General features: G+C 35.4%; 1 protein-coding gene across 1 annotated transcript in view; it reads left to right on the forward strand.

The window, feature by feature from the left end:
• LOC128676349 (zwei Ig domain protein zig-8-like) overlaps window positions 1-23,262 on the forward strand; it is a 53,213-nt gene that overhangs the window by 24,434 nt on the left and 5,517 nt on the right. The window contains exons 2-5 of the mRNA XM_053756413.1: window positions 9,768-9,849; window positions 12,925-13,127; window positions 14,711-14,921; window positions 18,888-19,015. Coding sequence (XP_053612388.1) covers window positions 9,792-9,849; window positions 12,925-13,127; window positions 14,711-14,921; window positions 18,888-19,015 — 600 coding nt within the window. The 5' untranslated portion in view covers window positions 9,768-9,791. The remainder of the gene's footprint in view (window positions 1-9,767; window positions 9,850-12,924; window positions 13,128-14,710; window positions 14,922-18,887; window positions 19,016-23,262) is intronic.

Consider the following 23,262-nt stretch of genomic DNA (forward strand, 5'->3'; position numbering starts at 1 on the left):
AAATCATTTATTTAATTTGAATTTGCGCTTTTCCGTGCCACCGAACATAGCTGAGATGATATGCATTTAGAAATCGAATCGTAAAATGTAAGTTTGTTCGTTTGTTACCTCTTCACGCTCTATCTATGCAACCAATCTTCTTGAAATTTTGCATACATGTAGTTTACTTTTATACTGGAAAATTAACGCGGGCGAAGCCGCGGGCAATAGCTAGTGAAAATATAAATTAAGTAACGACGTTGTACAGCTACTAAGTTCAAATCTGTAGAATCGCAAATTAGATTGTATTTTTTTTATATGAAAGAAATAAACTACGAATTACGAAAAGTCGTAGAATAAAAGTTGCTTGTTTTTATGTACCCAAGTAGTCTTTAGGAGGTTTGGGTCTTTAGTCGTTTCGCACCACAAGCGATTCGAACCGCGGTGCGAATTGCCCCAAAGCCCTTTTTGAATAGGATCTTTCGCACCGCGGTGCGAATCGCCCAAATATTTATTTGAATGAGTCAATTCGGACCGTAGTGAAACAAAACAGTTTTCTTGTTGGATTGGTGAATTCGGACAAAAATACTGTAGTTTCATTAAACATCTTACGTAGGTTGTACAGCCAGTCACAAAATAACAAGTATTTTTTTTTCTATTAGAACAACGCCGCCGCCTCAAATAGACGCAAAAAGGTACACGCCTATAAACACACATACATTCCAAGAATTTAAGTATTAAAAATTTTAATTTTTAATACTGCACGAGACTGCCCATTACCATCCACCTAGAGGAGATGCAGAGATAGAAATAGACCAACATCTGCATTTATGTACTGAAGCACTGCAAAAAGACTTAAAGAAGCCAGTTACGCAAATTTTCCGGCATGCAGAAGAAAATCTTGTCAATAAGGGAATAGATTTATTGACTCCATTACCTAAATTTGATAATATCAAGAAAAAACTTTACAAAATCAGAAACAAGTCGCAAGGTGCTAAAAAACTTATTTTTCATGAAGCCTGTGATCTTAAAGTACCAAAAATGTATGATAAATTATTGTTTGCAGAATATAACGACAAAAATAAGCGAATCCTTGTTTTTGCAAAAAAGAAATGATGAAGTATTTGAAAGAATCGACAAGATTTCTTGTCGACGGTACATTCAAAATTTGCCCGAAGTGTTTCTGTCAAGTGTACACAATCCATGCAGATATTGGCAGTAATAAAGAATATGTAAATGTGGTTCCTGTGCTTTATGCTTTGCTCCCTGACAAAACAAGGGCAACATATGAAATTTTATTTGAAATGATTAAAAGTCAAGTCAAAGACTGGCAGCCTACGCAAATTTCAATGGACTTTGAAGTGACTGCGATTTCGGCCATAAAAGATTTCTTTCCAGAAGTGAAAATAGTTGGGTGTTATTTTCACTACAGTCGGAGTTTATGGCGAAAAGCTAAGCAAATAGGAGTAGTAAAATTAAAATTGGGTAAAATCCATGTCAAATTATGTACAGTATTGTCGCATCTACCTCCAGACTTGTTGGATGAAGGGTGGCTGTACGTGATGTTATTATTAGACTGTTAGTGATTCATTCTGTGATTATGACATAGTTAAATTTCATACTTTTTTTATACTTTTTTGAAATATAATCATAACATAATATATTGCACGTTTTTTTTTCGTTACCTACCCATTTTTCTTCTTATCTGTACAAATAAATAATTCGAATACTTTAATCTTTAATATGAGTCTAAATCGGACCCATGGAGTATTGAATCGATTCGTCCCACGGTCTGAATCGACACATTCCAATATATACCTTGGGCCATTCGCACCGCTCCAACGACTGCGGTACTGAAGAACCCATTCAAAAACGGCTCTTGGTCGATTCGCACCACGGTGCGAATCGCTTGTGGTGCGAAACGACTAAAGACCCGGAGGTTTTGCGTTTGATACCAGTAACTCTGTATAGTAATCTTTAATTAATTTCAGAAGGTAGGTAACCTTACAAAGTTAAGATTTCCTCTCAAGTTTAACACAATATAGTGCCAGTTCATTTTAAAATGACCGTTTGATTTCCGTCACTACGCAGATTGTGTTCCAGGAAAATTATATTTTTCAAAGGCTTAATTAAACAATCAAGAATTTCATTCACGTAATTATTCGCGATTTGAATCGTTATGCGTTTCATTTGTAGTAGTCAGGCGTGTGATCTCGCCCTAAAATAGGACTACTCCATGTCTTCCCGTGGATGTCGTACGAGGCGACTAAGGGAGATTATGACTTAACAGTTGATAGGCAACAATGGCGATCCAAAACCGTAGCGAATTTTTCAAAATTTTAATATTATTTTTTTACGCATCATAGCTCCCCGAATCTAAACGGGAGCACGTAAAGATGAGAAAGAAATCTAAAATTCCCACGGGAGTGAAGCCCGGGCAACATCTAGTCTTCCTGTAATGTTACATACATGTAATTTGAAGTAAGCAGACAGGGTATCTATTATTCCGGAAAAATAATCAGTCCCATGGCATAGTCATCATGACCCGACCGGGATCGAACCCGGGACCTCTCAGTTCAGAGGCAAGCACTAAGCCACCGAGGTCGCCAATATGATGGTGATGATATTTTACATTTAGGCTATCTGTCAAGTGCAAGTCCATATTACTCGCAGAGTCCAGGCTTCAGAGCGTCACAACCCACAATGCAAATAGAATATTCCAATGAGAAAGGGATAAAGATGTGGTGTTGAGTGTACGAAAGATGGATAGCGGTGGAAGCCATCGTTTGCGACCGATGGCGGTGCCGACAAATTGTTTTATTCCCCCCGACGTAATGGATAGCTGTTGGCTTGTTTTTATAGCCTTTTATTGGGCATATCGGTAATTTACTGATTTCTGTGAACATAATATTGTAAATGCAAGGTTGGTGAGGATCTATGTGTTTATGTATGTGTGTAATGTGTATGTTTGTTACTCTTTCAGGCAAAAAATATACTGGACCGATTGTTATGACATTTGGTAGGTACACGGTAGAATATAACCTATGTATAAAGTTATGTGTTTCATTCCACGTAACGATCACGTATACGGCATGTACAAAGTTATGTGTTTCATTCCACGTAACAATCACGAATACGACTATGAAGAAATATTTAATGATAGAAAGTTTATTTGTTAGACATTCGCTACAACTTTTGAACGGCTGAATCGGTTTTGATCAAACATATTTAAAAACTACCGCATAAAAATAAATTATTAAATAAAAAAAAAATGCATCTAAATCGGTTAACTCGTTGATAAGCTACGGTGTCACGTATCAAATATAAATAAATATAAATATATTAAATATATTAGGACAAATCACACAGATTGAGTTAGCCCCAAAGTAAGTTCGAAACTTGTGTTATGGGATACTAACTCAACGATACTATATTTTATAACAAATACTAATAAATAGATAAACATCCAAGACCGCCAATCAGAAAAAGATCATTTTCCATCTTGACCCGACCGGGGATAGAACCCGTGACCTCTCGGTTCAGAGGCAAGCACTTTACCACCGCGCTACCAAGGTCGTCAAACTTATAACACCCCTCTTTTTGCGTCGTAGGTCAAAACATGTCACAAGTACATAATATTTCGTATAATCCACCCATATAACCACCAATGAATGAACCGTACACTCAGAATCGTCACTCAGGTACACTACACAACTCCATTAGGCGGGCAAAGCGTAAATGAAACAATTTGTCGTAATGTTCCCCTAACGATAGGTAGCGACATTTGCTTGCTGTGGGTTCCGTACCTTTAAGTAGAGCGAGGTGGTTGACTGATTGAACTGGGAAAAGGACATTCAGCAGCTAGATGGATCGACGATGTAAAGGAAATTGATGGCAACAACTGGATAACGATGGCCCAGGACAGAGATGGTTGGCGTGACGGAAGGAGGCCTATTGCCCAGCAGTGGGTTACGGAGGCTGCAGATGCTGATGACGATGGTTGACTGATTAACACTTACGCAGATGACCACTATCATCAGATAATGGTTGACTGATTAACATTTACTAAAGCTTAAAGAAGTAACAATATACTTATTTCGTGTCCCGTGTCTTGAAATTTGAGATGGTAGGCTTTCCATCTCAACTTCTAAGACACGGGTCGATCGTACTATTTCGTTTAAAAATTTGCTTTTAACCATCGAAAAAATTGGGGAGGAAATTGATGGTGTGAACTTCGATTACATGAACCAACCACCTAGGGACCAACACTGTTTGAATGAGTTTCTTTCGGCATTTCTTCTCAGCAGTGGTCGTTCCGAAACGCTAGTAGTTTGTAGCTTTGGTAAACTTCATTTAATTTAGAATATGACGTGAAAAAGTGCCTGTGAAGGCCTAATTTCTGAATAAATGATTTGATTTTGATTTTGAAAATCTGGCACCGTGATGACTCACGAGGCATCATCAATTTTCTCTCCAATATTTTTCGATGGTTAAAAGCAAATTTTTAAACGAAATATTTCCATCGATCTATGCGTTCGTTTGAACTTATTGACGGTGTTTTGGTAAATGCAGAAACAGTGTTAGACCTTCAAGATTGCATGAGAATAGGGCCCAAAGTTTCAAACCATAAAAAGTATGATGAACAAGTGAAACTGTTAATTGAAAACCAAATAAATGTAGGTACTTCTTATTATAATAAAAGTAAATACTGATTACCAAAAAGCCATACGACAATATTCAAAATGTCGAGGCAATATGATAAACTAGGTGGTTCAATTTGTAATATTTCTTTTTAACCGAAATGGCTTGTCCATCCACAGACAAAGTTTTTTACATCATAAATATTAAAAAAAATAAATGACTTGTATAATATCATTTAGGAATCTAAAATCAAAATTGGAAGTATTTAGTGAAATACTTGTGTACACACGTTTTAGTTGAAGTACAAGTAATAATCAACAGATTGTATTTTCAGCCATGTAACATTAATATATGGCAAATTCAACTTAATTCAAAATTTCATTGAATACCTATTCCTTGTACATACCATACATTTTACATTAAAAAAAAAATGAAATTAATTATAGAAATGAAAAAGTACGTACTTAATTCAAGTAAGTACCACTGAAAGTTTTGCTCAAAAGCGCCAATTTATTTAAAGCGCGATCGACATCATTGTTTTGGAACAAAGTGTTCTAAAACTCCAAGCTTGTTTAAGTTTCAGCGCGCTTAAGTTTTCTGAGAAATACGTTTCCAACAAAGAATTTATGATGGCTAGAGGCGACATATTTAAAATTATTTTATAGGAACTTTCTAACACGTAATCAAAAGTGATGTTATATATATATTTAGTATACCTATCTCACTGTTCTTCTATGTATATTGACAAGCATTTAACTCAATGGCTGGGTCCCAAATAAAATCAAACTACAGTTGTTTTTTTTTTTTAAACTGAAGCCGAACTTCACGACACTATCCTAAATGCATCTCACTAATGTGAGTGAGATTTCATCAAACTATAATTTTATTCCGAAATGTCTGTTTTATTATATTATCTCTATAGTAAAGAGGATTTGAAATAAATCGAAACTATATCAATTTGTATGCTGATCAGCGCAAATTCAAATTCAAATCATTTATTCAGAAAATAGACCTCTTCACAGGCACTTTTTCTCGTCAATTTTTATATTTATAGTTATTTCTCACAAGCTACAAACTACTGGCATTTCGGAACGACAGCTGTTGAAAAGAAATGCATTTGAACAGTGTTGGTCCCTATCATGCCAGATCGGCTTACCATTAAATATTGCAAATTTCTTACAAAGTTTTTTTCTAATAATATATAAAAGCACATAATGTACATAGTCAAAAGGTATATCAAAACAGGTTATGATTGTGATATATATCGATGTGAAACACAATTAACTTACATAAAATATATGAGAAACGAGATGACCAGTTCCCTCTGGCAGCACCCGTTCACGAGTTGACGCATGGGACAGCCATCGCGTAGCTCAACCATAATAGAGGGAACCTCACGACCCGGCCCACGCTAAGTAGTATTATGGATATTCATTACACGTTTCTCAAGTGTAAGATTTTGGTTCATCAAAATTGGTAAAGTACTTCTTGAGTTTGTTTATGACAAACAAAAATACAAATCTATTTTCTTTACAGTATCTACTAGTATTTAACATAAAATACTTAAAATATTTCCACCATTTCTACAAAACACATTAAAAGCAATAAATATCGTTCATTCATTCACTTTATCATTCATCAGTGTCTCATGTTGTGTAGTTTTATCTAAAGCTGAATATATCTCAAGTTCACTGAGTGTTGTAATATATTACTTTTTTACGAGCTCGCTAATCTCGAAAGTTGTTTGCCACTAGCACAGACATCTGAATAATAAGGAAATTTGAAGTGTCATCTATAATATTCTAAGGCTCGTTACAGTAAAGGTCATATTTCCATATTGCAAATTTAAATTGATCAAGCCTGGCGGATGAGGCAAACGTAAAAAGTGTCGGTTTGATGTCGTCAAATAAGGATGCCGAAGACCGTGCGAAATAGAAAAGAAAAAGTAGAAAAGTGTACCCTGGGCTACGACACTCTCAGGCTGAGGAAGTAACCTGGTAGGTCAGATGAGAGGGAGAGAGAAAGAGAGAGTATACCGTGCTAGGGTTATGTCACGCAGTGTTACTTAAATTTGGAACAAAATGTGAATCGTTCGAAATCCAAAATCATACAGTTTACATAAATAGTCAAGACTCATATTCAGCTATCTTTAGCGCCATTTCTATACGCTTATATATTCCAATTTTTGTGTCAGCTTGTAATAATGCGATATTACATTGATACAAAAAGATGTCTATATCTCTGTTAATTTCACGGAGCTTATTTTTGACGTTGTTATTAGAAAAACTGGATGAACGCGAATGGGATTGTCAGCATCCTAGGCGAGCAAGGGAATTATGTTCATCATATATACAGGGTTACTGGTATCAAACGCAAAACCTCCTAAACACTACTTGGGTACATCAAAACGAGCAACTTTTATTCTACGACTTTTCGTGATTCGTAGTTTTTTTTTCATATAAAAAAAATTCAATCTAATTTGCGAAATAAAATTCTAACACACATCTTAACTCTATGTAATAGCCAAGCAACACGAGACAGTACAGTGACGTTTTGTAGCGGAACCGAACATAGAGTTAACGTTTTATACAAACGACATTAAAACTAAAAACAAATGGATTTTTTTTAAATTTATTACGTTTAGACCAAAGTCGTAGAACAAAAGATCTCTCTATGTACCTAATGCCTCTTTGGAAGGTTATGCGTTAGATACCAGTAACCGTTTATTTATATCAACTATATGACGACTTCGGTGGCGCAGTGGTAAAGTGCTTGCCTCTGAACCGAGAGGTCCCGGGTTCAATCCGGTCGGGTCATGATAGAAAATAATATTTTTCTGATTGGCCCGGGTCTTGGATGTTTATCTATATATGTAATTGATAAAAAATATGGTGTCGTTGAGTTAGTATCGCATAACACAAGTCTCGAACTTACTTTAGGGCTAGCTCAATCTGTGCAATTTGTCCTACTGTATGTATATTATGTAGTTGACATTATCCTGTTTATGCACAACAAAAAGAGCGAAAATTATTAGCTTTTGTAATGTATACATTACTCGTACACTTCTATTTATTTGGCGTAGGATCGTACTTTTGCGCCACAATTTGGTAACAAAAATATATAAGCACGTCAACAACTATTATTTTGAAACAAATAAAACACAGCCAACGACCTGTTTATTTAAAAAAAAGAACAATAAAAAACATACCTATACTCATTAATGCTATAGAAATAGTCACCCTTTCCTACAGATTCCCTATTATTTCTACTTTAAAGAGGGTTCTTCGGGTGGTTATTAACGCCTTTTGTTCCTGGAGCAATGACCTGCTTAAACACTTGGTTATGGGCACTCGGGTGATTCTGTTGTCGGGATTATTGATCAATTCTAACTTTATTGGTATTAAAGCAGACAAAGATAAAGATTATTTATTTGCAAAAACATGAGTTTACATTTTTTTCCAATGTGGTGTTAAAAGAAAAACTTAATCCTACATGTTTCACCGTCCACGGGTATGCAAATTTAAACGGAGAGCATGCTATCATCACACGAAACAAAATCGAATAAATAAAAGTAACTAAATTAATTTAGTTTTTACCTTAGTCTATCATTAAACATCGTTCAAATTATAATAACATTTATCAATCAGCAAAGACCTGAGGTGCTTTTTAAATAAATTTAAATTCTGATCTGTAACTTGTTGTGGAATTTTGTTATAAATTTTAGGTGCAATTTTCGTGATCATTATGTCCATTGTCCAATGAAATATACTTACACGATCTTTTACTTCTTCTGCGCTTTGTAAGTTAGCAGTAGAATTAGTATTAAGTTTTTTTTACAGTGATGTAATTATTCTCCAAAGTCGAATACTTATATAATGTTGATATATGAACAATGTCTTCGCAATATTTTAATGGAGTGGGTTTTAAAATACACATACCCACAACTTCGTATGTGACTAAAAATCCGTTTCCCGTCGGAATTCCAAATCCCTTCTTACCCATACACTATCCTAGGAACATACACATAAAAATTCAGCTTTCTACGCCCAGTAGTTTTGGCTGTGTGTCACTCAGAGTTTTATATACCTAAACTTTACTTAGTCTGGCCATAAATACTGTTACAATTAAAAATAAACAAAATATTACATTTGAATTTGGAATGCATTATTTTTATAATGATACACGCTTGCTGATGATTTTGTCCTGACGAGTCTAGAAAACTCGTACTGATCTTTGTCTGAGCCTCGCATCATGGAACGATATTATGGCATGGGCTTTCCAAGGGCATAACGATGGGTGAATATTTTTCATGTTTTCACGCTTACATTAATGAATCACAGGCATGAGTGCATTGTGCACTGGACTAGCGACTTGTAGCGTAACTGGATGGAGTCAACAACACATCAATCTACCCAAATTCAATGCAAACTCGCCGCTATTACCACGCCATAGAGGGTCATGTGTTATAATTTGATGTGCTGTTGACTGTATAAGCAAAACAAACTAGTCTAAATTAAAATGTTTAGTTTTTATTTGTCATTAGACCAGTATTCATATTCTGTATTCTGTATCGTTAAATAAATTCTCACTCTTGACACAAAAACGTAATATATATAATTCTGTTTTATCACACATACACACATTATTAAGTAATAATATTTAGAAATGAAATGAAGCTGTGTTTTTACAGTTTTTGAAAAAAACATTTATTTGTGATGAAAAATTTACATTATAATGTGGACTTCAATACATAGATTTAGTCAAAATATAGTTGTGAAACAAAAAGCAATTTGAAAACTGCAAGTGTTTCAAAAGTAATTTGTGTTATTTAAAGTTTTGATTTCAACCACTTTTTCATATAATTCTTGAGCTGAATAAAAAAAATGCTTATTTAACTGAATGTCCTGACAAAAGCTGGCTGAAACCATAAAAAAAAACAAAATGTTTCTTTTTAATTTCGTCATGCCGCAATAAAACAAAATACTGGCCTGAAAGAGACATATTGTTTTTCTTTTAATTTCGGTGTACCCTTAAAAAAAATACGGGCTGGGACACTTTATTCCGGTGTCAAGGGTTCATGGTACTATCTATGCGAATGGACTGTAAAGGGTGCTTCGGAGTGGTTTTAATAGCATCTTTTGTTACAGGAGCGACGCGCAAGACATTTCAAAATGGCTGCCCGTCCTGCGGTCTACCTCTTTACAGTACATTTTCTCTCGTGTATTATTGGTAAGTACTTGTCAGATTTCATTTTTAATCAAAGGACTGCCTCTCATATTAAATTACGTACGAAATTTTGCCTCAAAATCATTATAATTACATTTGTTTACTTTGAAAACTTAGGTAGTTTTGCTTGAAAATATTGTCTCTATTGATAGTGATGTTATGAATAAAACATACATATTGAATTATTTTCTCATTTAAAATATTGTATGACGGTTATATTATTCGGACTATGACAGCAAGCAATCGAACGCAAAATACCTCCCGCGTGCTATTTAAGAAATTTATATTGCTTCGTAAAAATATCTTGAAAACATAACCCTCAATTTTTGTTCAGTCGCGTAAAAAGGTCCGCCATCATTAGTCTTCGAACTGACAATACTGGTTGATAATATTAAAAATTAATCGACACTGAAGACTAAAACAAATGAAGTGGAAAATGAGAGTCCTTTAGGAGTTTTAAATCTTGATTGTCAGCCGAAGCTTGATTAAGCGTTAAATTTTAAATTATCATCTCGACGTTGTCCTGTCAATGGTGTAATATTTTACAGCTGCATTTAATACCCTGTGGTTTACTTGTCCCAGGAGAGCGACAAATGCGACAAACGCGACGCGACGTATTGTTAATACACAATAAAGTACATGGTCAAAATGAAAAATGGAAATATATAATACATTTGATAATGAAAAAAATAGATAAAACAATATACTTTTATTATGAGATCTAGCTAACAATTTTTTTCCTGGCAACATCCGTTATTGACACACCGTTGTTTTCACTCTTTTGGTATCAGTAAAGTAAATATGTGTCCTATTTTGTAGTATAGGTATGTAGCAGTCATAACAACTAATACGTATACGTTATTTCCTGGGTAATCGAAGGAATACTTCACGATGCGATGTAATGCGACACTCTTCTAGTCATTGCCCTTACAGCGACGAAATTGATCACAAGTAAATTTATACCTATGCTTCGGGTAAAGGAAAACATCGTGATCAGCACTCCAGTTGATAATTTATTATCTACTGTGTGATATGGAGAAGCAATGGCAAATCACTCTATTAATGTTACCAAGAATTCAGAAAGAGAGTGTTTCATCCATATAATGATCACGACCAGTGTGTGACTATAAGTGAGATATTTATAAATGACTCATATTGTCACGCAGCTTTACCGCATTTGTCGCTGACCTAGGACACAGGTTTACGATGTTTAAGTCCCTATTGGGGTTGTAGATATAAAGCGAACCTGGTTTTAGACATTTTCAGGATGTTCGCAGCTGTTTGTCTGTTTATGTCTTACTATAACGTTAATTATGGACCTTTGATATTTTGGTAATCTCGCGAATTATTTAAATGGTTGTTATAAAAGTAAAAACATTGTACAAACAACAATGTAAAAACCTGAAAGCAACAGGAAACCACTTCATATTGCTAAAAAGTAATTCTTTGTTTCTTTCAAGGCGCAAAATAGCTTTTCTTCGAGTATAAGCTATCAGGACCCTTATAATTCGGTTAGGAAAGAGACGGTGTCCATCATTTTGTGAAGAATATATCATGCTTCTCCGTCCTAGGGACAAAGTGATATTTGTACGACTGACCTTTCGGTCCTGGAGATAATAAAAACGATTGAACAACAAAAGGTTATATAATCGTAATCCTTACATATTATAAAACAAAGTCCTCGGTCGCGTTTGTCTGCACGGATTTTCACCAATAGATAGTGTGGTTCCTGAGAAAGGTTTAGGTGTATAATTTATTATGTTTTTACGCGAGCGAAGCCGGGACGGGCCGCTAGTAACAAATAACCGAATAAGACAACCTGGCTTTTATCATTACGCCGGACTGGAAGTCCCAGGTTCGAACCCCGGTCAGATCAAGATGGAAGCTTGTCTTTATCAGATTGACCTGGGTATTTGATTTATCCGTATGGATAAATCATTCATGTTTCCATGCTAATACTGAAATGCAAAAATCTGTCTGTCTATCTGTCTTGTTATGTATATGTCTGTTCTTATTATGTCAAAATATTTTATGTCAAAACCGGTATGCAAAAGAGCAATAGGACAAAAAATTAATTATTTGTGAATTAAAAAAAAACTAGCAATGTTCGGCTTGGCTTAAATTCTTCATTCGCTCGTTCGTTTATGTTCAGAGAAAATAATGATTTTGATTTTGAATGTATAATAAATCATCCTACGTATATGTTTTTTTTTTCGTCCTTGCATTTACGAAATAAAATTTACTATAGAAATGTTCAATTTTAACAGGTTTTAATAATTATAACATCATGAGTATCAAAACTTCTGGACGACTGGCAGCAACAACAGAGTCATTCACGAAACAACTGTTGGAAATTAACTTGTAAACTGTACACGTTGTTCTCGTAAATCAATTTTTGTTTATTGTTCTGCTGTGTTTCCTTCATTCCTTTGAAGTTAAGTAATTACTCTTTTTTATGTTTCATTGTGAATAATTTTTGTTACGTCGTTGTTGTATCCAAAATTGCTATGAGGTCTCTGTGCGACTGGGATCGTTATAAAGCAGGACCACGAACCCCTTTTTTATTTGATGATCGATGAATGATTGATTAAAAATTTTGTAATGTATTTTGTCATGGCCGTACTAAATTGTGAAAATTTCTTTGGTCCAGCAGGCCTACCATCAACTTTTACGGAACGATTCAAATTAAGCGCATTTCAATTTAGAAACCTAAAATTAATCGCATTCATACTAAAAATGAATATGCGATATAGATCATTTTTAATCGTGAACTGGATCTCATTAGGAGAAGAATAAACCCCCTTTGCCATAACAAGTATATTTTGACATGCCATATTCTAAACTAGCGACCCGTTCCGGCTTCGCACGTGTAAAACATAATAATTTATTCACCTTAACCTTCCTTAGGAATCACACTATCTATTGGTTAAAACCCGCATAAAAATCCATGCATCGGTTTGTGAGTTTCTTGCGAACAGACATTCAGACGCGGCAGTGAACTTTGTTCTATAAAATGTAAGGATTATCATCGTTTATCACAAACTAACCAAATTCCTAACATTGTCATATCGATCACAGTCTGCCGTCAAGACAGCGGGCGCGCGCGGGACCAAAACACAGTGTCCGAGTCTTCCAGAAGGTTCCGCGAGGAGTTCCTCGAGGACTGGCCCCAAGCGCCAGGGTCCCCGTACTTCGACCCGAGCACCCCTGTGAACGTGACGGGCCTGGTGGGCCACCCGGTCACGCTGTACTGTAAAGTGAAGAATCTGCAAAATAGGACGGTGAGCATATTTACAATCTACCTAAAGATGGTAATGGAAACGAGAAGAGAATATCCATAATTATAAGAAACTCTTTAAAATCAGGTCGCATATGAGTATAGGAACCTAAAATAAATGCAATGCCACATCTCTTCTTTGGTCTTCCTCTACTACATAAAGTTATAAAGTGATAATGAAAATCGTTTATTTTCAGACAACAAAAATCCATATACATTAGTAATAATAAATTAAATTAAATCACCAATCAATCTACGGATTGTACTAGTATATTGTCTTGTCAGTCTTCCTCTACTACAAATGGTTATTACGTCCTAATGTTACTAAGCAATGTGTGTGTATTGTATATCGCCAATGTATCCAAACTAATAGTGCCCCTACCTGTCTGTCCAATTTAATGAATTGGCTTTGAGTTTGGAAGCCATGTCTATTTCGCTAAGCCAAAAGCTTATATCTGACACATGAACTGAACTACATAAACTGAAGCTAACAAAACGAATATTGCTGTCGGCATTATAACACGTGCCAGTCACTTAATGGTTATTCAACTAAGTAACAAATTCCAACACAAAATAGCTTCTACTCAAGCGTAGATGAAACTTCCCGTATGGTAATTAAGATTGATTAAAGCCTGGCAAGAAAGCTCAAGGTCGCTTGACGGGGTATATAGCGGGCCAAACTCTGTGTTTCTCCATTACTTGGCATACAAAATCAATAACTTTTGAGACTGAAAAGTTTTCGGTGTAGGTACCACAAGAAATGTCTGACTTGCAAATTGATCGATTTTGGTCGTTTCTATGCCAAATAGATCTTGTTAAAATCTCTGAATAATTTATACACGACATGGATGTCGTGAAAACTTATCGTCAATTATAATATGATCCGAACACTATTCCGTTACTGACCTTTGTTTTGAGCGTGTCTTTTAATTGGAAGCAGCTGTTGTCAGTATTCTCACTTATAAATGGCCAGGCAGAATATAGGTGGTGGAATTTAGTAGGTTCAATTAATAGCAGAAGCGTTGAAATGATAATAACATTCCTCTAACGAACAATAATGGCTCCGAAATGATTATAGAAAGTAGTGTACTATTTACACAAGAAACCGGAGACAATCTCTCTCACATCTAAGCATTTTCTGATTTCTTTCTTATTAATAATGCGTGCAACCCAGGGTCCTATTTTCTTCTCCACGGCATCAGTAAATATCAGACCATTGGAACACAAATCCTCCTTGACGATACTAAGTAAACGCTATTATGATTTTCTCCTTCTGCCATCAGCAAGTGGAAATGGCTTAACCAAACTACTTTATTTCTCGGTTTACAAAAGAAGTGGCCATACCAGCGAAGGGAAAGGCACTCCTGGAGTTTACCAGCTTTGTCGCGAACATGGAGACTGCCGCCTATGCCCAAATCCGAGTCCACCCCACGTGGTCGACTAAAACTTTGTAACCGGCCATTTTTCATTCAATCGATTTATGGAAAAACTGAATTCTTGCTAAAACGGGCATAAATCCCTGGCCACGTGCCTGGAATGGGCCTGATGTATAGGGATTTAATGGGTTAGTTTATTGAATGTTGGCAGGTGTCCTGGGTCCGGCACCGCGACATCCACCTGCTGACGGTGGGTCGCTACACGTACACGTCGGACCAGCGCTTCGAGGCGCAGCACCGGCCGCGCTCCGAGGAGTGGGCGCTCCGGATCCGCAGTCCACAGCGGAGGGACTCTGGACAATACGAGTGCCAGATCTCCACGACCCCTCCTATTGGCCACGCTGTCTATCTTCACATTGTAGGTAAGTACCTACTTTAGACTATTTGCTGGTTTTAAGACACATATTCTTAACTCGAAGTTGACAGATTCTTGACGGGTCTAAAAATTGATTGGTCATTCATTAGCAAGGGTTTTAAAATATATATTTTTTATGAGAGACGACCACAGACCTCGATTTATATTCATCATCATCATGATGTCGAGTACAGGGGGAGGATGATGGACACGAATCAGATTTCATTGAAGTCGCCTAAAGGCATCTGACATGACTTTTTACGACAACTTAAGTAGGTACCGCCATCTAATCCTCCTCCAGCTTATAATAATGTAATAGGTTATATTTATTCTAGTCCCTATAAAAGGGGAATTGGAATCGCATTCTTTTTACATTTTATGAGATGTGTTTTGAATAAATTTTTACTATTTTTATTTACATAACTTTCAAATATCAATCTTTTTTTTTTCAAATCACGTATTAACTATTCAAATAATATATAACAATTTACCTATACAAATAAAAATTTGAGAATATCTTCGTTAGTTCTTTACGAATTTCATGTTTTATTAATTGATTTTTCTTTGAATTCGTTTTACATAATAAAATAAATAATTTTGTGCCAAAAATAATTCATATGTGATTCCGATAACATTTGTGTATTTAATATATTTTTTTTTACTAATATGATACATTGCAGCTACGTAGAAAATTTTACAATTATATAATTATATATACATTGACGACCTCGGTGGCGCAGTGGTAAGTCTCGGGTTCGATCCCCGGTCGGGTCATGATGGAAAATGATCTTTTTCTGATTGGCCCGGGTCTTGGATGTTTATCTATATATGTATTTATTATAAAATATAGTATCGTTGTGTTAGTATCCCATAACACAAGTCTCGAACTTACTTTAGCTCAATCTGTGTGATTTGTCCTAATATATTTATTTATTTATTTATTATTATTTATTATAAAATTGGTTGGAGAAGTCCATTAAAAAAATCTAGCCCATCTTGTAAAAATCCCTACCCCAAGCACAGCAGTGTTTCGATTCTGTATGAGACGTCAAAAAACTCACGTCGGATTCCGCACGGATATGGCTAATTTGCATTCTGTAAAACTCACTCGAGCACACTAGCGCTACACTTGCGGGTGCGTCGGCGAGTTGAACTAAACTCACTCCGGAATTTGATGCACGAGATGATGTACAAATTTGCATTCTGTAATAAAATACGTCAAAAAACTGAGTTTTTTGAAAGATCCACCAGCGCTGGCCAAGTGGCGAGATGGAACTCACTCAGTTTACACAGCAGTGGCACTTATCATTTTTATTTGTTTTAACAAAGAATTTTGTGATTGTGGCGCAAGTGTGTGGGGGACAAAGCGCCGTAACTATTACTCAAAACGCATAATATGATTGCTCGAAGACGCTTCGAGCTTCATTTGGTGCACTTCAAAACGGGTGCGCTTGAATGAATAACCTCATTAAATGACCGTTTCTAAAACTGTGCGATCGTTCAAGATCAAAAACTTATAAGGATTTTAAAATTCATGCTTGAATTGTTGAAATTTTTTACTTTTAACAGGTGGGGTATGTTGATTTGTCAAGAATACCTACTACTCTCTAATGAAAATATTGTATATCGGCGTAGGACGTAAAGAGATGAATTAATTCAGCCGAACTAGCATGGTCTCAATAGCTCAATGGTCAAGAGCACTGTCCTGGATAGACAGGCGCGCGGGTTCAATTCCCTCTCGATTCCAGAATTTTTTTATCTCATTTTAAAAATTCACGGCACTAAATCCGGTCCTTTGAGAGGCTTGCGTGGGGATATGGATCCAACACGTAGAGGCCCTTTGGAGAGTTTTGATGGTCTCCCGCCAAAACCCGCTCGCGGATATACCAATAAAATGATATGCCCATGAGCAGATCTCGGCGGGAGTGTGAACTATTGCAGAATAATGGATAGAAGTACTGGTCTATAGAATGAAATTTGGATGGACTGAGAACTAGGCTATTGCAAAGAGTTCGGTCACCATTATTATATTCAAAAACGATTGATCAAATGCGTATTATTTAACCAGCTTTATATAACTAACCATAACTTTGTTAGTTATTGCCACAAAGTAACAATTCGCAGGCAGTCAACTTGTCGCAAAACTGAGGTTCAAGTGTTCCGTATAACGAATCTGGTATAATAAATTGGTGACCCAGTTTCACTTGGACTTTGTAGTTAGTACCGCGAGATGAAAGATCGTTGCGCCATTTGTCAGATGGATGCTGGACTTTTTCTCCGCTCAAATTGTTTAACAGTCTTAGAATAAAAGGAAAAAGTTGCAGCATTTTTTGTTGAATTCAATTTACAACTTTTTTTTTTTGTTGGTAATAACTATTAGGGTCATGATGGAAAATGATCTTTTTCTGATTGGCCCGGGTCTTGGATGTTTATTTATATATGTATGTATTTATAAAATATAGTATCGTTGAGTTAGTATCCCATAACACAAGTCTCGAACTTACTTTGGGGCTAGCTCAATCTGTGTGATTTGTCCTAATATATTTATTTATTTATTATTTATTTATTTATTAGGGCATCTGTTTCCGCTATATGACCACTACATATCGTGGATGTCGAAGGAAGACACTACGGGAAATATAATCTTGGCAGCTGATAGGCTACAACAGCATTCTCGTGGAGGGTTCGACATCCGACAGGCGGCGGCTGTAAAATCACAGCTGAAGTTTGTTTTTTGCACCAAGCTTTTATTATCTTCAGAAACATATTGATCCGTAGTGATTTTATTTAACGCGTGACAAAAAATAATATTCGTGCAGTATACCGTTACAGAGTTCCCTCGTCTGGAGCCGATGTTGGATGCACCATTAGTATGCATGCATTTTAATGGCTCAATCGGTTGAAGATTGAGCTGCTTCAATAGTAGCCAAAATATCTGTGCCTGGCAAGAACTTCACTTCACACACATAAAAGTAGCTGAAATAAAACTTTACGAAAACTCATCTCACGTTTAGTTGTTATCGGTCAACGTGGTCACTGCGGGCCGAAGTTAACAATAGCTGAACAATTCCCGCTCTACCAAAGTTTACTGTACCGCTGGAGAATCTACAAAGTTTATGTTTAAAGGATGGCTGTGATGTTGATGTGTTGTGTCGGTTAAATTCCTTGTCTTGTTTTACGAGTCTATCGCATAGCTTTCCGTCATATAGTGGCGTGTTATGTTATGGAGTACAACACATAGTCGCAATTATTTATTTATATTTATTGAGGCAACAAACAGTCATGTACGAAATAGCAACTAAAATAAATAGCAGGTTTTTTCTTTAATTTCTCTGCGAGAGCGAAACAGATACGATTTTCATACAAACTTTCACACGTTAAAGTCAATTGGGGGTGATTTTTGAAAAAAAAAGTAGCTTGTGTTTGAACGGAGGCCATATATATGCATACCAAATTTCTTCTAAAGTGAAAACGTAACAGGCAGAAATACAGACGGACAGATAGACAAACTTTCGTATATATAATATTAACTAGCTACGCCCTGGGGCTTCGTTACCATGGGAATTATAGGATAAAACCCTACTCTACCTACCCTATGTCCTTCTCCATATTTCAAACTATGTGTATGCAAAATTTCAAGAACATTGGTTGAGCAGGTAAAGCGTGAAGAGGTAACAAACAAACTTACTTTCGCACTTATAATATTATTTAGGATTGTATACAATTTACATAATACCTATGTTTGTTAATTGACGTCCTTGGAGAAAAGGCTGCGGTGAAATTTGTTGCGCCGCTTCTTTCTCACCTGCGCATTGGAAGCCGGCAGTAGACTTAGTTTAAGTAATTTTTTGACGTCAATAAGTGATGTATTTATATTATCCCAAATTTAATAAAGAATTTTGAGTTTGAATTTGAATTTGACAAACTTATACCTTATTCAGTATTATAATTAAAAGGCATATTTTGTTGACAGAACCTGAAACAGAAATAATGGGAGGTGCTGACCTCTTCATCTACGCGGGCTCCACCATAAATCTCACCTGCATTGTGAGACACACGCCTGAACCGCCCAATACTATCAATTGGACTCATAAAGGAAAGGTAATATATTCAAAATCAAATCATTCATTCAGAAATTGGGCCTTAACAGGCACTTTTTCACGTTACATTCTAAATTAAACGATATTTACCAAAGCTACAAACTACTAGCATTTCGGAACGACCACTGCAGCTGAGAAGAAACGCTGAAAGGCTCATTCAAACACTGTTGGTCCCTATCATGCCAGAAGGGCTTACCATTTTTTAAATATAAAATATGTATCATTTTTTATCAGTAATATAACAAATTTATCAATAATATAATAAAACGTATTATGATTGTGATCGAGTGCTGATGAAACAAAAAAAAATATATACCTATATTTATAATGAACCAAACGAAAAAAACTTTTAATAAAAGATCGAGCTGACCAGTTCCCCCCGGCAGCACCAGTTCACGAGTTGACGCGTGAGTCAGCCATCGCGAACCTCAACCACAATATAGTGAACCTCCCGACCCGACATTTTTAATCCCCGATGCAAAAAGAACCTACAAGCTAAAGAGCTGCCGCTAATTTTAAAGCAAAAACGAAATGAAAATAATTTAACAACAATCAATTCCTATACCTAAATATATAAAAAAATCTAGGTGCTACTGAAACTTTTCTCTTACCACAAAAGCTGCTACACCATGTGTGGTAAATTATTCAATGCGCTTCCGAACAATATTAAAACACTTCCGATAAAAAAGTGAAAACACTGCAGTTGTGGCTCAAAGAAAAATGTTTCTATTCTGTCGATGAGTATCTGCAATGGAGGCAACAGTGAGGTCTGGATAAAGTTTATGGTATAATCAAATCTCAATATACATTTTAATTAGACTTTATTTGTTTTGTGATATTATTTTATTGACATTGTTATTACTGACACTTTAATTTTAAATTGATTTTATTTTATTTTATTTGAGGTATTATTGATATTGTTATTATATTATTATTATTTTTTTAGTATTATTGACAATTTTTTTAATTGACAGTTAAATATTTGTATGCCTATAAGGCAGAATGCATGTTCTATATATATCATGACCACCTCATTGTAATTCTGTATTCTGACAAATAAATGATTGATTTGATTTGATTTGATTTATGAATCAGTGATAGATTTTATTTTAGACTTTTTAAACGAATGCTATGGGGTTTTTTTTTTAATTTTGAAGCTGGCACTGCAGACTTGCTATTTACCATCGAGTCGATTCGATGTGGTCGACTCGACGAATCGAAGTCTTACTTCGAAATGATTCGATGGTGAGAAATGAAATGCAAACCCGCACTGTTCTATAGTTCTATAGACCAGTGGGCGAAGTGCGGGTAATCTTTCACTTCTCACCATCGAATCGATTCGAAATGAGACCCAGCGAACCAATCACATTGCGCCATTGTGACGCAACGACAGCCACACGCAATGTGATTGGTTCGCTGCGTCACACTTCGAATCGATTCGATGGTGAGAAGTGACAATTCAAACCAGCACTTCGCCGTCAGGAACCTTTATAGTTACGTTGTGTCCGTCGTTTTCTCACAAAGTTATTCTGAAATAAGCGTGAGGAAACTTGCACATAATCAATTTTAAGAGTTAATGATTTATTAGCTGCTGTGTGAAATGTCGTAACAATTAAACTACTTTTGTGTCTCGTCGAGCGTCCACGAAATATTTGCCCCTACAAATTCGTCGGTAGTTATGATCTACAAAACGACATATCAGCTGCAAGTGCATATCAAGACAAGCCATTATATTATAGCGGTTGGTTAGATGACAATTTTATTTTACGCTCTATAGTATAAAATCGATTGTTTTATCGTCTAAATGCATGCAAAATCAATGCCTTTTCGAGCAAGAGAAGTGAAAATGTATATTTACAAGCGCGCAATATCACATTGGATTTATTTGCCTGCATACCGTTTGTCAGTCGCAATACTGGCAATACTAGGATTGGGCGGGTCCGAATGCGCGCCACAGAATATATCCATCTTCAATATAAATATCTATCTATATCACACAAAGTCACCTTTCAAGTCTGTCTGTTTCTAAGCTTTCTTCTTTTTTAATACCCGACGCAAAAAGAGGGGTGTTATAAGTTTGACCGCTAAGTGTGTCGGTCAGTCTGTGTACGTGGCACCGTAGCAGGTGTGTAAATGGATGAACCGATTTGGATGTGTTTTTTTATGTTTGATCAAAATCGGTTCAGCCGTTCAAAGGTTGTAGCGAAATTAATATTAAAAGTCGGGATTCTTTTAATATATTAAACTAAACTTGTAAACCACGCAACGGATTTTGATATAATTGAAAATATAATTACGGCGAGATTACGTTATGTCTTTCTATATACTATATCTGTAAAGGCTCCAACTGAAAATCAGTGTATTGCTCCTAGAGTAATAACATCACTGATTTGTGACCTGTTTAGTTTACTGCAGCACATACACCCATATTTTTTTTATTAATTTTCTTTTTATATTATGTGTGTGTCTGTAGTTTTTGGAATAAACCTATTTCTATTCTATACTTCCCAATGCATAAGAAAATGAGGTCGGCTTACCGATAAAATATATATCAATTTATGTATCTTGCTTCAAATTCAAATTCAAATCATTTATTCAGAAATTAGACACAGGCACTTTTTCTCGTCAATCTTTATATTTATAGTTATTACTGGCATTTCGGAACGACCACTGCTGAGAAGAAATGCCGAAAGAAACTCATTTGAACAGTGTTGGTCCCTATCATGCCAGATCGGCTTACCATTGTTTCTTACAATGTTTTTTTTTTCTTTCTAATAATATATAAGTACATAATGTACGAGTACATAGTCAAAAAGTATATCAAAACAGGTTATGATTGTGATCCGAGTGCTGATTATAATATATATATACAAACATTTATTGGAGGTACTGGCTTAAGTCTTACCTATATCTTATATGGGCATCATACGGAAAATCTTCTGTAATTGTAACTGTTGTAATTTCCATGAAAATGTATAATGTATTTACAATGAATGAGGAAATGAAAATCATGTTATTAGCTTATAATTTATCATTGGAAAATATATTTCAATACAATTCGGGACAGCGTAATTTTATTTATCAATAAACCATTGCATTGCTCATTTGATGAATATACAAATACCGTCAAAGGAAATGAAAATAAATAGACCAATTGAGTAATTAAGTAAATAATCGCATATGTAGGTACATAAGAACATAATTATATAAGGAATATTTATTGGTATAACTATAGACTCATCTAAATATTGTAAGACATTGGAAATCCCTCTCAACTTCCTATTATGCAATATTAGATGGTGCCCGAGGCTTCGTCGTGGGAATTTTGAGATAAAATATACCTACATCAATTTAGGATAATGTACCATTCCAATGGTGGCAGAATTTTTGAAATCGGTTCGATAGTTTCGGAGATTACCCGCCTCAAACATACAAACTCTTTATAATAATAGTATAGACATATCCTAATCTATAGTTTTCCAATATGTCTTATCGGCGGCGCACAGGTTAAAGTTAACGTCAAAGTCGAGTGGTGCAACCCACTCTAGCTGGGGTACGTGTTATCAAGTTTAACATAACAGAGATCAATCGAGAATAAACAAATTGATACTGCCAATTAAAGTTTGTGGTTCACGACAGATGACAGACAGTTAACAAGGATATCTTAACATTAATCATTAATATCTTAACAAAGTTGCGACACAGGAGTAGAGAATTGGAACAGAGGCTAAATGTTTAATACAACTACGTGTTCGTACGTAAGACGCAGTGCAAATAAGCGCGTCTATTAGCCGCTTGTCGCAAATTGAAGCTTTGAGTTGATATGATTTTAGTTATGAAGTAATGTGAAGAGCGATAAATATTGTTAATTTAATTTAAAATCGAATGTTATGTATTTTCACTTGTGTTTCTAATAATATAAGCCTTCCAATTGTTAACAAAATAACAAAAACATTTCATCTATGTACCCTTTTGTATTAAATTTTAATCAACAACTATATTTTCCAATAGCTACTCAAAATTCTCAATAAATAATCTTAATATTTAATATTCACTAAAACATTACTTGTACATTTTGTATAAATGACGGCTCGCGGTGCAGTGGACTGTAATTTATTGTACCTACTTTTTCGGAGCCGGTTAAATAAATATGCGGAGATTACTTGGGAGCACTTTTTATATTAATTGTGTGCATAATTATTCAGTTGTAAACATGTTATCTACTAACCCTAGATTTTTAAATTTATT

This window comes from Plodia interpunctella, chromosome 16 (assembly GCF_027563975.2).
Source record: "Plodia interpunctella isolate USDA-ARS_2022_Savannah chromosome 16, ilPloInte3.2, whole genome shotgun sequence".
NCBI lineage: Eukaryota > Metazoa > Arthropoda > Insecta > Lepidoptera > Pyralidae > Plodia > Plodia interpunctella.